A 16,020-nucleotide genomic window follows, 5' to 3' on the forward strand; every position below is an offset into this window, starting at 1 on the left:
CCCTAACTATAAGCTTTATCAAAAAGGAAGGTCTTAAGTGCACTCTTAAAAACGGATAGGGTGTCTGCCGCCCGAACACAAACTGGAAGCTGATTCCACAAATGTGGAGCTTGATAAGAAAAGGCTCTGGCTCCCATTGTACTTTTAAAGATTCTAGGAACAACCAACAACCCTGCATTCTTGGAACGCAATGCCCTAGTAGGACAGTAGGGTATAATGAGTTCTTTAAGGTAAGATGGCGCCTGCCCATTAAGGGCTTTGTAGGCGAGAAGAAGAATTTTAAATTCTATCCTGTGTTCTATAGGGAGCCAGTGTAAGGCAGCCAGAACAGGAGTAATGTGGTCCCTTTTCCTAACTCTGGTTAGTACACGAGCCGCAGCATTTTGAATCAGCTGAAGCGACTTGATTGACTTCTTAGTACTCCCTGATAATAGAGAGTTACAATAATCCAGCCTAGAAGTAACAAATGCATGGACTAGTTTCTCTGCATCGTTTTGAGGCAAGATATGCCTGATTTTTGCAATGTTACGTAGATGGAAGTAGGCGGTCCTTGAAATTGATTTTATGTGGGCGTTAAAGGATAAATCCTGATCAAATATAACACCAAGATTCCTTACAGTCTCACTGGAGGCCAAATTAATGCCATCCATAGTTAGTATGTCTTTAGATAATTTGTTTCGTAGATTCTTCGGGCCAAGTACAATAACTTCAGTTTTGGTCGTGTTTAACATCAAAAAGTTTAAGGTCATCCACGTTTTTAAGTCCTTAAGGCAGTCTTGAATTTTATTTAGATGATTAATTTCATCAGGCTTGATTGATAAATATAGTTGAGTATCATCCGCATAACAATGAAAGTTTACAGAATGATTCCTTATAATATTGCCTAACGGAAGCATATATAATGTGAACAAAATAGGTCCGAGCACTGAGCCCTGTGGCACTCCATGGCTAACTTTGGTTTGCGTGGAAGATTCATCGTTAACACGTACAAACTGAGAGCGTTCAGATAGATAGGACCTAAACCAGCCTAAAGCAGTTCCCTGTATGCCAACTAAGTGCTCTAGTCTTTGCAATAGGATATCATGGTCGATAGTATCAAATGCAGCACTAAGATCGAGCAAAACAAGAATAGAGACAAGTCCCTTGTCTGAGGCTATTAGAATATCATTTGTGACTTTAACCAGAGCTGTCTCTGTGCTATGATGTGTTCTAAAGCCAGACTGAAAATCTTCAAATAAATCATTGTTTTTTAAGTAATCACACAACTGTTTTGCGACCGCTTTCTCAAGAATTTTTGAGAGGAACGGAAGATTAGAAATAGGTCTATAGTTGGCTAAAACCTCTGGATTGAGGTTGTGCTTTTTAAGAAGCGGTTGTATCACTGCTACTTTGAATGATTGTGGAACATAGCCTGATAATAAAGACATATTCATAATATTTAATAAAGAAGTGCTAATTAATGGAAAAACTTCCTTCAACAGCTTAGTTGGAATTGGGTCTAACATGCACGTGGATGGTTTAGAAGAGAGAATCATTGAATGTAATTGTTCAAGGTTAATGGCTGAAAAGCATTCTAGTTTACTATCTAGTGTAATATTAGAACTTACGATTCCGGGAGCTGTTGATAACACTATACTGGTCGAAGGCAAGAGGTCATTAATTTTGTTTCTAAGAGTAACAATTTTATCGTTAAAAAAGCACATAAAATCATTACTACTGAGTGCTATGGGAATAGAAGGCTCAATCGAGCTGTGGCTCTCTGTCAGCCTGGCTACAGTGCTGAAAAGAAATCTTGCATTATTCTTATTCTCATCTATTAATGAAGAGTAGTAGGCTGCTCTCGCTTTACGCAGTGCTTTCTTATATTCATTGAGAGTAATATGCCAAATTAAACGAGATTCTTCAAGTTTAGTGGAACGCCATATCCTTTCAAGTTGTCTAGACTTTTGCTTTATTTTGCGGGTTTCGGCATTATGCCATGGAGCTAATCTATGTTGTTTTATTTTCTTCTTTTTCAAAGGAGCAACAGAGTCTAATTGTATTCGCAGCGCATCTATAGCACTATCAACAACATGATCAATTTGGGGTGGTGTACATTTTGTATAAGTTTCCTCCCCTACATGCAGACATGCTATCGAGTTAAGTATTGGTTGAATCTCTTCCTTAAATGTGGCTATAGCACTAACAGATAGGTTTCTGCTGCAAGAGCTTTTGACTAATGCTTTGTAGTCTAGTAACAGTACTTCAAAAGTTACTAAGAAATGGTCGGATAAAGCAGGATTATGCGGTTCGACTAATAGTTGCTCAATTTCAATACCATAAGTCAGAACAAGGTCGAGAGTGTGATTATAACAGTGGGTTGGTTTATTTACACTCTGACAGAAACCAACAGAATCTAATATAGAGTTAAATGCAACAGTAAGGCTATTTTTATCATCGTCAACATGAATATTAAAGTCACCTACGATAATTACTTTGTCTGTTTTAAGAACCAAAGTTGATAAAAACTCAGAGAATTCTGATAAGAATTCTGAATAAGGACCTGGTGCACGATACACTGTAACAAATAAGATTGGCTGCAAAGTTTTCCAGGTCGGATGCGTAAGACTAAAAACGAGGCTTTCAAAAGAGGTATAATTACATTTTGGTTTAGTATTGATAAGTAAACTTGAGTCAAAGATTGCTGCAACTCCACCTCCTCGGCCCGTGCCTCGAGCAATATGAGTGTTGACATGGCTGGGTGGAGTGGCCTCATTTATGCTGACATATTCTTCATGTCTCAACCAAGTTTCAGTGAGACAGCATATATCAATATTATAATCTGATATTAAATCATTTACCAATATTGCTTTAGATGCTAGAGATCTTATGTTTAAGAGACCACATTTAATCTTCCTGTTTTGTTGCACTGTAGTAGTTGTTACATTTACTTTTATTAGGTTATTATGTATGACACCTCTATTAGGTTTTACCTTAAATTGTCCTTGGGCAGACACACACACCGCTAATATTGGGTATTTTATTGGGTTCGGGATTCCTATGGATGACTGCCTAGGAGAGAGCGCAGAGAAGCGTGTAAGACTGCGACTCTGCCTCCTGGTCTCAACTCCAGTTTGTCATGGATTACGTCCACAAAGCCCTGAAATGTTTGCCGAAATGAGATCTGCACCTTTCAAAGTAGGGTGAATGCCGTCTCTCTTAATCAGACCAGGTTTTCCCCAGAAGGCTGTCCAATTATTTACGAAGCCCACATTGTTTGCTGGGCACCACCAAACACACAGATACACCCGAGAGCACAGATGTGGATCATTCCAATTCACACGATAAATAGTTCATAGCATCACAATAATAAATAACTACATAATCAAGTTATGAATATGAATCTGAATAGGACATAATCACATTAATATATTAATATTATGTGTGCACTTGTTTGCCAATGTTCATTACCCGAGGGTGCAGGTCCAGTGCTGTGCGGCTCGAGGGTGTGGAATAACACGTTTTCATAAATACTTTCTGAACTTTTTAACAAACTCTTCCTCTTGCCGAAACTAGCTGCTGAGTCCTCTTCATTAACATACCATCAGTTGATCCATGATGTTCAGCGACTGAGCAGTTTGGGCCTCAGTGTCCAAAAGTATTGAGCGTGTGCTTTGGAAACGGGGAATCAAATAGAGAAACACAGATGGCAGTTCACCTTTAACTCATGTCATTCTCCGCTTAACAGGAAACTGAGGGCAGAGTGGTAGAATTATTTAAGGTATACCAGTTTGGTCTTGCAGCTGCATGTCGGTGTTGCATTCTGTCTACAACACTACATGCCTTTCTGTTGTATTTCTGATTTGGGAATTTGGGACAGCAGGCCTATCAACATGTACATCGTTTTTACCTCTGCCATATGACCTTTTCTTCATGTACTTAACACACATCTTATTAAAAAGATCTCTTAGAGGATGCAGAAATAAGTGGATATTCACTTGTAGTCAGGGTTCGAGTTATAAACTGAGCTCTATGGGGGTCTTTAAAACTAACGCGCACGCACACAGTCACAGGCATAGATTGCGCAATAATGTATTGCGCACCTTGGGGGTGCAGACTCCAACTGATGGTATATATTGCACACCCTTGCGAGTATACAATTAGTGTTTGATGTGTTAGGGCTTCAAAGATAATTACAAAAACTCAGGAACTCTGTACTTGTGGAGCGTCACAAACAGCGCCTCCGTTTATTACGTTTTACTCTCTCCACAACTTCAGGACAGACTGCGCATGCTCAAACACATGAACTCGTACACAATCAATAACAACGTAAGAGCTATACAAATTAAAGAAAATACAAAAATTAGCTCTCACAGATAAAGCGAGAGAGAGAGAGAGAGACTGACTTCACTGCTAATTACGTGGTCCAACAAACACACACACACACACACACACGCACACACACACACACACACACACACACACACACACACACACACACACACACACACACACACACACACACACACACACACACACACACACACACACACACACACACACACACACACACACACACACACACACACACACAGACACACACATATCTTTGCGCAGATAAAATAGCCCAAAGTGGTCTGTTTTCAGCAGCAAAGACGGCATCCTCCGTAGCAGCAAGGTTAGTGCTAGCTGTCACGCTAGCAGGTGCATTTTGGTTGTCAGAAGCTGTTTTTTGTTTCTTTGTGAGAAAACCAAAACTAGCTTGTAGACCCCGTCGGGGGCAGTGGCCTTTTTTTGGGCGGCATGGTAATCGTCTGCTAGCCTACGGTACTCGTAGTATGTATGTGTGTATCTTGTCAATATATTTGAATGTCTGTTGATATAACGGTTCATTCTTCGGGCGCGCGCAGCACGTTCACAGCCTCACAGGCATAGATTGCGCAATATTTTATTGTGCTCCTTAGACGTGAAGTGCAGGCATATTGTCATTCAAGAGAGAATACGATGCGTATTTCTTTTGGAAAACATTGTTTTGTTTGCCTATTTACCTCGTTAACGCAAATAATACTCATTACATTGAAAAATGCATTATTTGTGATCAAAATAAAGGTTGTTAATGTATATTAGCGACCCCCACAGATGTTTGATTTCACTGGGTCCGTGGGAGCTCAGGCCCCTCCTTATGGGAGCTCAGCTTCCATTGGCTCCCACGTAACTCGAACCCTGCTTGTAGTTATAACATGTCAGGTCCATAGACTGTATATATAAATGGACGTAGGGTCCGTGACGTCACCCATAGGATTCTGCAGAGTTGCCGTGAAGCCCTTAGTAGGCGGAGTCGGCCACTAACGGCTCGACAGCGACGTCAGAGTCTAACTCCCGCCTTCTCCCGCCTGCTCCAAATAAGGGCAAAGAGGCGGTGCTGAGGCGGAGCCGAGGTTGGACAGGGCGGGACCTGCTGCCACCGAGCGTGACGTTCCAGACCTAGCTCAGGCTAAGAAGCTAAGCTAACATGCTCTATTCAGTATTAAGCTAACAACCTATGCTAACAACCCAGCTTGAGGTCACTGCTCCTCGTTCCCGGCATATTCTGAAGGTAAGATACCCTGTAACTTTACAAAACTTGTTCTTTTGATTTAAATGTTCTTGAACCTACACTATACAATTGTTTTTTAAGTGCTTCACCGTTTTTCAAATATAAATGTCATTTGTAACTAAACTTTGTAAACTAGCAGAGATATGGCCAGTGTTGCGTGAATTAAATGTGATTAATGAAATATGACTGTAGAAAAAGAAAGGTGCTTTTATATTGATGAAACCATTTTTATTTATTTCAGCATTAAGAAAAATGAAGATGGCAACCTCCTCCACGCCAAACTGCACAACCTGTAAGTTGATGGTCCTGGCTTACTTTACATGACTTCAGATGGTTGACATTACACACAAACATACTATACATATACATGTGTGCACAATTGTAGATAAACAGCACACAGTATATAAATATATATATATAAACTGTGTGCTGTTAATCTGTTTTTTGAGGTTTTGCTCTCTTGTTACTTTTAACCATACAGGTGTGATTTCATAGTTATTTTGCATGTTATTGTCAAAGGAACAAAATGAGAAACCCTTTATAATTGATTTGATATTCCTCATGATCTGAAGCATTTGTTGCTCTCATTTATTTTCCTCCCATAGTGACTGTATGGATAATCGGAGACAGCTATGTCCGGCGTGGAGCCCAGAGAGCTACAGAGACCATCGGCAGCAACCTTGGCCTCGACCTGAGGGTGTGCTGGTTCGGTTGGGGTGGACTGCGCTGGAGAGGTGTCCTCCCTTTCTTTTCCTACTCCCTGCGAGGAAGAGCAGTCCCGGATGTCCTCCTCATCCACTGTGGCGGCAATGACTTGGGGGATGTGCCCAGTGTTCAGTTGCTGAACCAGATGAAGGAGGACCTGCACCAGCTTCACCATCGGCACCTTGGCATGAAGATCATGCTCTCCCAGATGAACCAGAGGCGCCGGTGGAGGGCTGGTGCAAATCCTGTCAAAATGGACAAGGCCCGGAAGTTTGTTAACAGTGTTATGGCTACTTTTGTTCATAGCCTAAATGGTGCCATTGTTGACCACTCCAACATTAGACATGACAGTCCTGGGCTGTTTTTGCGAGATGGAGTTAATTTCACCCCTTGGGGAAATGATATTTTTTGTAAAGTCACTAGCCAATTGCCTGAAAGACCACCTCCAAAGACTGTGAACTGCTAAAATGTCAGTATCACTGTTTTTGGATTTGTCCTTTAGAGTATGTATTCTAAGGCCCTTGCTAAGCCCAGACTGTCATGGCTAATGTTGAGTTAGATATTACATCTGTAGCCATAACACTGTTAACATGGCTGCTCTTCCTCTTCCCCACATCCCCCCCCCCCCCCTCTTCCCCCAATGGACTCTGCAGCTCTCCAGGCCCATGCTGGGCATGGCTGTCTGTCAAACCTTTTATTTTGTATTTGTTATGATGTTTTTTGTTATTTTATTTGTTAAAATAATTATGTATTTATGTAAATATTGAAAATAAATTACATTCATATTTTCACTTATTTTGTCTACTGCTTACTGAAAATGTTAGCTATCACATCCAAATGGGACTATCAAATGAAAGGATAAGCTTACCATACAATACAGAAAACATTACACATTAAGGCTCAAATCTTTTCCCAAGCCGGAGCAGTCTGAAAAGAGTCCCAAGTTTAAAAACACAAAATCTTGACAATGAATACTACACTGTCATTTGTCAGTGACAATGCAAACAACAGGAAGGTCTCCCCTAGTCCCATGTATGTTGGCATCAATGTCATAAGCATACCATAGAATGTAATTATGAAGTGCAATACCCACAATCCCTACAGGGTCGTACCATCACAGAAGATAATACCTTTTAGAGAGTTTCTAAATTGTTCAATATGCAGATAAATATTTGTTTTACAATAGAACATTTTTTCTCTATAAATGTTCCCACATGTTGTGAGCATCTACTTTAAATCTTTTGTCAACAAATAAAAAACATCTTAATTTCCTTTAGGACAACATTTTGTTCATAACACCACTACATTAACAATAAGCATAGGAACATGATAACTGTCAACATTTAAGATTGTGCTTTTACTCTTTATTTAATCAGATCTATTTACATTGAAAATGTGATAAATACACAAGCCACATTGAAAGTTACATCTTGCATTTTATGAAAAGTAAAGGTTTCGAATCATTGTATGACTTAAAGGGATAGTGGAAATCCGCGAATTTTGGGTTTAACTTATGTATTTTTATTAAAAATAAGCATAATAAACCATTTTTTTTAATTTCATGCGCCTAGTTTCATTTTATTTTCAATTTTACTGCTCCCGACCACGCCCTCTCAATGAAACGAAATACTTCGGGAATCTTCGGGTGATGACGAAAACAAAGGAAGACGGGCACAAACATTGGACGAGGCACGAGTATTTTATTATGTTTTCTGGCTGATTTAATGCATCATTAGCCTGTACCATTGTGTACAACGCCATTTATTGCCTGTCGATTAGGCGACCGGAGGCCTCGTCATCCGATAATCCGGTACACAGTGTCGAATGTGTACACTACAGTCATCATATAGACATGATAGACTAACAGTACTGTGAGTACAGCCTACACTTGACAGGCAGCCTGGCTAGCCTAGGATTAGGACCATACTACGTCAAAAGACCGATTGGCTCTAGCTGTATATCATGCTAGTATACAATTCATTTAAATGTATTCATGTAATTAATGCCCATAAGGCTGTTACATATACAATAATAAATGTGACAAGATAATTTATGTGAACCTGACCCTGGTATGTTATGAAATGTACCCTACATGCAGTCATCCTCGGGCATAGCCATAGGCCTACAGTGCATGCATGCCAACTTTTGCAATATATAATATAGCGCCTAGCGTGAGCTATGCTTAGGGACCTACCAGTCAAGATTATTTGTGCGTAGGGGTGCATCATCTGGCGCCTGGTCCTGGTCATCCTCGCCATTGCCCATGCCGTGAACTAACTCCATCACCTCGGGCTCGAACAAATAAGGACGTAATGGTCCATCGTCTGGCTCAATATTCTCACCATCGTCGCTTACTGAACCGGATTCAGATTCAGTTCCTAAAACTACATTTTCGCAGGAAAGCCGAGAGGATGTTTCTGACTCGCTATCATCACTGGATACCTCGTACAATCCTTCTTCTTTGTCTGGTATATTTGCCCTTCCACGTTCATTCTGCATAGACGCCATGGTTTGTTATTGTTTCGTCTTCCTGAGTTTTCCTCACTTCCGGTTTGGCTGACTCGATCATTTCGTTTCTAAAAAAGTTCGGGGAAGCTGCAATAAAGTGCTTCTAACATGCGTAAGGCAATTATTATATTTTTTTAATCAGGTGTGATTGTTTTGGTACGTAATTATGCTTGTATAGAAGTTAAAACGAAACTATTTGGGGTTCAATTTCCACTATCCCTTTAAGTACACTACAAAATAAATTAAAGATGTGCAACAACTCTATCAGTAATTAAAATGATATAACTTATGCACAGGCTTGGGAGGGCTACTTGCCAAAAACACAACCAGTAACTTCATGTGAGTATCAAGATATAAAAGTAATGTAACCTGATAACTTTCTTTTTGTTTTGGATTACTTCAATATCAAATGTAATGCAAATAAACACAGGAGAGAAGAAATATGAATATGATTTGTTTACTTAAATGTATAATATAATACCATAAAGCAGATTCAGGCAGTAGGTGTAGAGATTCACAATGAAAGTATTATCCTCCAGAACAGTACGGCTTCCAGAGAAGAGATACCATTTGATCATTTTACAACAACCACTATCTGCTCTTTTTAGGTTTTGAATAAGATTGTAATCCTGAGTTTCCCTATTATTAAAAAAAGTAAAACTAATCCGATTACATCTCTTCCTATGTAACTAAGGATTACACTTTCATTTTTTTCTATACGATCTTGATTCGTGTTAGATGTAATCCATTACTATCTAAGCCAATACAAGTCATAACTTTTGGAAAATTGTCTCAAGTTATAAATTATGCCTTCAATCTCTTTCACGTGGAGAAGACATCCCATTGGCCGAGGCGTTGCAACTTCCCTCAAGCGTCCTACATGAAAGAAAGATCACATGTTAGAAATGTGTGCACAAACTATTCAGTATGACCCGTCTTAGTTTAAAGCCCAAGTGTAAGAGTGAACAGAGGCGGAGTCTGTCTGTTTTCCAATTTGTTTTGTTTGTTGGCTGCTGCTGCCCAAACCAACACCCTCCTCACAAGCATTGACTGTTGGAATGTCATTATGCTCCACATGTGGAACAACAAAGGCTTCTTCAGGCATGCCTTGTATCATAATGATATTGCTCTGATCAGCAGCAAGACTGTTTTCACCACTACCATGGTCTCCATCTGCAACCTCCTCATTGCTATTAACAGTCGAACTAGGAGTGTCACTTACCTCGTCATTGTTACTCACCCTGCTTTTCCTTCCAGGCTGTTGTTCTTTGCCATTGGTGAAATAGAAAATGGTGGGCACTGCAGTGTTTTTCAGGCATCTCCTTCCCTAATAAAAATAATAAACAAAAACACATAAAATAACTTTTTGAGGTCTGTAGATATTCAACTTTCTTTTGAATAATGTTGTTTTAAATGTAAGAGTGCATTATAAAAGACAATAGAGGGCCAACATGTTAACTATGCAGTTAATCCATTCAACAATTACGTGTTTCCAAGATTCAGATTCAAAGGATTTATGTCATAGCACATAGGCTACAGTGTGGGAATGGCAATGAAAATCATCTGTCCCGAGCTCCTCCAACAATGCAACAGTTATATAAGACATAAAACAATAAAAGAAATTCAAAATTAAATTAAGAATAATAAATTAGTGCAGGCAGAAATCTATATACACGTAAATATAATAAGACATATGCAAGAACAGAATGTAAAGATAAATATTGTATAGTAAAATTAAATTAAATCATTTTTTCTTTACAGTGATAGCTGTTAAGATAAATAAGTTATAAGATGACAACAGATGAATGAATGTTGCTATTAAAATAATGTAAAAAAAAGGTAATATAATTCATCTGTTTTTAACATAGAGTATGTGGGGGAAATGGCAATTCTCTATCTATGATAAAGAGTCTTTGCATAAATTGAAGAGAAATGTGATGGTTTGCAAACAAATCGATTTCTATTTTTCTTTACTTGACTGGCAAAATCTTAATTTGGCCTTTAATAAAAAGAACATTACTCATCACTGATGTGCAAGCTGTGCCATAACAATTATTTAGCATTGTATAATGTATAACATGTATTTAATTAGTAACAACAATTTACACTCACAAATGGAACCAAGTTATTTTGTTTTAAAAAAGGATCTGTACCCATGAGTCCGTGCTGAAGGGATGACTCTCAAAGTGTGCACTGCACAGGCGAGAAGAAACGTTGGGGGTCCATGTATTCCTCCGGATGTTCAGCACCCACTGGTCCAGCCTGTCTGGATCACCTGAAGGAAACCTTTATTCAAAAATACATGAAAACCGACCCAAAGACAACAGGAGGGTTAATGCCATATTCACTTAGTAACGCATGAACAACTTTTACAAATATTTCTATATAGTCTGTGTTGGTAAATGTAATCTAGGTTGCACATTTCCTGCTGAAATACATGCATGGGCCTACCAAGTTACTGCGTGGCACTTTGGTTTTGATAAAACAGTGTAGTTCCACTATATAAACGTTACATTCATAATCAAACGAGATAATATGCAAGATAAATAGCTATTTGTTGTTATTCTTAATGCTTGTCATTCACACGTTAATAAAATAAGTACCGATACATAGCAGAACAATTGTGGCGATGTTCAGCTTAATAAGCCTTGTTCAACATCATTTCTTTAGCTAATACTATAGCGGGCTGCAGGCGAACCAAGTCCGCGTTTCGCTGCATTCCTTGATCTCCAGTTATAACGCCTGGCTCCGCCGCTGGCCGAAGCTAACGGAGCCGCAAAGGGCTAGCTACGACTCCGGTTAGCTTCGGCGGCGGACTCCGGCGGCCACCACTGGGATAATTGGGTCCCCTTTTAACATTTGCTCCCATTTAGTATTATGGGCGTCATAGCCATAGACTATAAAAGTCTTACCCAAGGCTGAATCATAAACTAAACTGTATATATATATACACATGCATAAAGGGTTACGTCCTTAGCTAGCTACATAACAAGCTAAGCTAACAAGCACACAAACACCTGCTAACGGGGTTAACATGTATAATATTATCATTTTACTCACCGAAAAAAGCTGTGAGTAGACTTCTTGGAAGTTCTGTTAGTACATTCAAGCGCACAGCACGACATCTTAATTGTCTGGTATATCACCACGAACACGGCTAAAGCTAAAGGGTCAAGTACTATGACTAACTAACGTTGTAGCCTCTATGGTTGTAGCCTAGCAGAGTGGACAAGTTGCTGTTAGCTGACAGTGAGGCACGTATCTGTCAATCAAAGTGACCACGCCCTAATATATGCACAAACTTTAAGACCTAATATAAATAAAAGGGTCGCGTTAGAAAACAATTCACTCACAGATCCATAATCATGAAGGTGGAATCTAACTATATCGATAATAAAATGTATGGAGCCAGGGAGAGAAACATGTTTTTTTCCGCTGTAAAGTTGGGCATTTTAACATGGGGGTCTATGGAAATTGCTCCTTTCTGCAGCCATCGCCTATCGGCCAATATATGAACTGCAGTGTGTGGCACTTCCGTATTGGCTTCCCGGCTCTTCCCCAGAGTTTGCCGCTTGGTCAGGTCACAAACTAATGGTCCCTGTTTAGAGATGCCCTCCATCAGCGTGTAGTGGCACTCATCCACCACCTGAGGGTGCAGCAGAACCAACTATGTCAGACAGAGAATTTCACCTGCGTTGATGAAGAAAAGAACATGTCAACCTGGAGATGATCTTTGACCTCCATGAGAGCAGAATATTTCATAAATAGTTTTAGTTAAATGTTTAGGCAAAGCTTGACTCTTGCAGAATGGAGTCAGTACTTGTAGGAGGCAAAGTTAATTCATTTGCACACTACATGTAGTAAGTCTGAGTTTTCAGGGACAAAACATACAGAAAATACATTTTAAAGTTATGGATATGTAAAGGAATGCTGAATGTATTACACCCAGTACTTCCTTGTGCAAAGGAATTGACAAGCAGTCAATTAAAATATGCTTATAGATGTATAAATGAACAGTTTTTCTATTTATTTCAATAGAAAATCAAATCAAAACATCTCTAAAACTCAAAACGATGACATTGAAAAGTTGGCATAATTCAAATAAACAAAATAAAATAAGTTAATCCACTACTGTAGTACTTTAACAATTATTAAAATATATATATGGGGTTGTAACTACACTGCAGAATATGTATTATACCCTTGTCATTACTGTATTACTTACAGACAGTTGTGAATGTTCGTTTTACTGAGGCCTTCACTCTTTACCTGGGTTGGTGATTTATAAGTAATGACAGGATGTACACAGGTCTGGAGACATACGGCACATTTTTCTCCCAGCAGTATTATTTCTTGGTCTCCTCCCATGTCTCCTCCAGACATTCAGCCCATAAATACTGTGGCTGTGATCGAGACCAGGTTACATGTCAGCCTATGACTCACTCACAAGTCACATTCAGCATCACCAATTACGTAATGCAATCTGTCTGGAAACTCACACACCAGAATACATTCCACACGTGTAACCTTGGGGTGTGTGAGTAATGAGGCATGGACGTACGATGTGTGTTTCACCACTTAACTGTTAACAGCAAATCTTTGTTTCATTTCCTGTCACTTCAGGAAATTATCTGGAAATAATTGACCAAGGCAAAACTTTAATTACGCTTTTTGGAGCCAAATAGAATTCCAGCAGTTTAACATAAAGTGAGTCAGCTGTATGGGATTTGAATTTCGGAGACTTTTTGAACAAATAACGAAAATGTGAATTGTAGTCTAAGGCTTAAAAGAATTTGAAGATTTACACTTAATGACAAGCTATTTTAGCGTCTAAGATTCCCCGATTGTGATGAATGAGGTTGCAGTGTTGTTGAAACCACCATATGAGTTCAGTCAAGTGTCAGCCCCACTATGAAAAAACAACTTTAAATAATGATGCCTTCAGCAGAAAGTTAAGAGTAAAGCATACAACTTCATTTCAACCCTGCTGAACTTTACTGGAAAGGAAGCTTTTCTTATGTTGTTATTTCTCATTACTTGCGTGTTGCTGCTCCACTGAGTCAGAGCATGATTCAAACACTGAAGTTGTATATCTCTTCTTTTGAACTAGCCTCAAAGATTCTTAAAAAGTGCCTTTAATGTTACAAAAAACACTTACCTGTTCGATACAAACCATGTTTTAATAGGTTAAAGATATTTTTGTATCTATGACTTTATCATAATTGCATGGATTATGTCATTGAAGGCAATGTAGGCATTTATTTATCTAATTTTATATATTTATTTGAATATACATGTATGTAATTTATCATTTCTAAGAGTTTGTTGTTTTAACTCTTTTTTGAAAACCTATTAAATATATATAAAATTAAAATAAATCAATTACCAGGACAAATATATCGCAGTATTGTTATTTTTTTAATCAAGTTTTGGGGTTTTACTCACTGCTTAAACAGAAAACAAGCATTATTTTTCTAGTAATCATATCTCTCATTTGGCAAAACAATCTCTAAAAAATCTTATCATGTGATCCTCAGTTGAAACAGAGGTTCCAATTTGACTTCCTCTGAGCTTTCCAAGGACTGCACCATGTTGGTTCAGCTTAGAGATCAAAGGGACAGATGCCATATGCTAAAGGATCATACATTTAGCTTTAAGCAGCTACTAAATGGACCGTGTGGTAAGATAAAAAGAATGAAAGGTCTGTCTTGGGCTAATCCAGTTAATTGTTAATTGGATACCTGATGAAGTGTTACAACATTGTTACAAAGCAATCTGCAGTTTTCAAACAGAAGCAACCAAGCATAGAGTATATAGAGGAAGGACCATAAACCTCCCTGGCATCAGTTTCCATCAGGACTGTCTTCAACCAAGCTGTACATTATGTAGGGGGGGATATCTACGTCTACAAACCCTGTGGGATAAAGGACAAATGTGTTTTGTTCAACTGAACCTCGGAAGGGCCAAGCCTTTTTTTCATATCTGTGGTTTAAGTAAACTGACCCTCTTTTAATATCATTCAAAAGTTACGACAGAAACCCACAGCAAATGTGAATTACTTTTGATAGTACACAGTCATCTAAGGACTTAAGGAAATATGCAGCACAACACCCCCCAGTTACTTCTTCTGTGGTCACCCAGTCAGAGTAATGTCTTCTAATTACTTTAACAGCCTCCACCAGCAGGATCCAGCTGAGTTTAAGTCCCCGGACACTGAGCGGGGTGACGTGAAATCTTAAATATTCACTGAGGAGCTTCAACCCCATCCTTCCTCCTCCTCCTCCTCCTCATCCTCCTCCTCCTCCTCCTCCTCCTCCTCCTCCTCCTCCTCCTCCTCCTCCTCCTCCTCCTCCTCCTGGGACTAAACAAGACATCCCCGCAAACAAGGTCAAACATATCTCAGAAAGAGTCATGGGAAAAGTTCAAACAAATATCAACACCACATGGTGCTTGTATTTTTCATCTGGAGTCGATCTTGTGATAAGGTTTTAACGGGGTATAAAGAACATGCTTGTTGCCGCGAGTCATCACTTTAACACCAGTCATAAATGATGATCAAAAGCAGGAAATAAAGGAAATGTATATCACTTCTGGACGGCTACATTTCTCAGTTTATGAGGGAGTACCGGGCGCCTGGACTGAGAGGTGGCCATATTTTCACATTAGCAACAGTCATTTTGTTATTGTTAACTTTATATCTTTTTTTTATTTGAATAATCTGATCTCTAAGTACGCTTGTTAAGTTTTACTAGAGTTGTGGGGATTTCAGTCAAAGTAAAAACGTTGAGGTAAAAAGTATTGTTTATATAAGAAATGCTGCTTCCCTTAAGAATGTTCTTTTATTTCTGTATAATTAAAATATTTTCTGGACACAAAACAAGGTATTTCATTTAGCATTAGAAGGAGATGTAACATCGGCTGAAATAACTTTTATGGAAACGTTTCAGTGTGCCTTCACATACATAATCTTGGTTTTCTGCTCCCTCCTCTTGACATGGACACTAGCCTTACACAGACTCCATATAAACACAATCAGAGCAGATCAGAACAGAGGTTCTGAACTGTAAATATTTATGTAGATTATGTAAGTAATACTAAGGGAAAGTATGCATGGGACTACTCATATAAAGCCATTTTTGGTTAACGGGGGGAGGATCTTCTTAAAGAGGCCCTGTTATGCTTTTTGGAGTTGGAGTGTTCCCTTTCCTGTAGTGTGTTATAGCTTTTTGTGC

The 16,020-nt window shown here is 38.9% G+C and overlaps 1 protein-coding gene and 1 long non-coding RNA gene across 3 annotated transcripts; one reads left to right on the forward strand and one right to left on the reverse strand.

Annotated features, from left to right (window-relative positions):
* The first annotated feature begins 5,292 nt into the window (after nt 1-5,292).
* LOC139434756 (uncharacterized) lies at nt 5,293-6,952 on the forward strand. Its single transcript, XR_011644060.1, has 3 exons — nt 5,293-5,575; nt 5,817-5,867; nt 6,181-6,952. It is a non-coding gene; the product is annotated as an uncharacterized lncRNA (long non-coding RNA).
* Nucleotides 6,953-9,229: 2,277 nt separating this feature from the next.
* On the reverse strand, nt 9,230-11,997 carry LOC139434757 (THAP domain-containing protein 3-like). 2 transcript variants are annotated; one of them, XM_071204731.1, is made up of 4 exons: nt 11,849-11,997; nt 10,942-11,074; nt 10,029-10,115; nt 9,230-9,664 (listed from the first exon to the last, which is right to left on the reverse strand). In XM_071204731.1, the coding sequence occupies exons 1-4, from the start codon at nt 11,911-11,913 to the stop codon at nt 9,656-9,658; spliced, it is 294 nt and encodes a 97-aa protein (XP_071060832.1). In that variant the 5' UTR covers nt 11,914-11,997; the 3' UTR covers nt 9,230-9,655. The 2 variants fall into 2 exon arrangements, with proteins under 2 accessions (XP_071060832.1, XP_071060831.1); XM_071204730.1 differs by having other exon boundaries at nt 10,011-10,115.
* Nucleotides 11,998-16,020: the final 4,023 nt, after the last annotated feature.

The sequence above is a fragment of the Pseudochaenichthys georgianus genome, chromosome 11 (assembly GCF_902827115.2).
Source record: "Pseudochaenichthys georgianus chromosome 11, fPseGeo1.2, whole genome shotgun sequence".
NCBI lineage: Eukaryota > Metazoa > Chordata > Actinopteri > Perciformes > Channichthyidae > Pseudochaenichthys > Pseudochaenichthys georgianus.

Coding starts and splice junctions, on each gene's coding strand:
- LOC139434757 (XM_071204730.1), bottom strand. CDS start 11,913: ATGTCGTGCTGTGCGCTTGAATGTACTAACAGAACTTCCAAGAAGTCT. Junction 11,075..11,848: donor TCTACTCACAGCTTTTTTCG/GTGAGTAAAATG, acceptor TTTTGAATAAAG/GTTTCCTTCAGGTGATCCAG. Junction 10,116..10,941: donor CCTTCAGCACGGACTCATGG/GTACAGATCCTT, acceptor TATTTTTATTAG/GGAAGGAGATGCCTGAAAAA.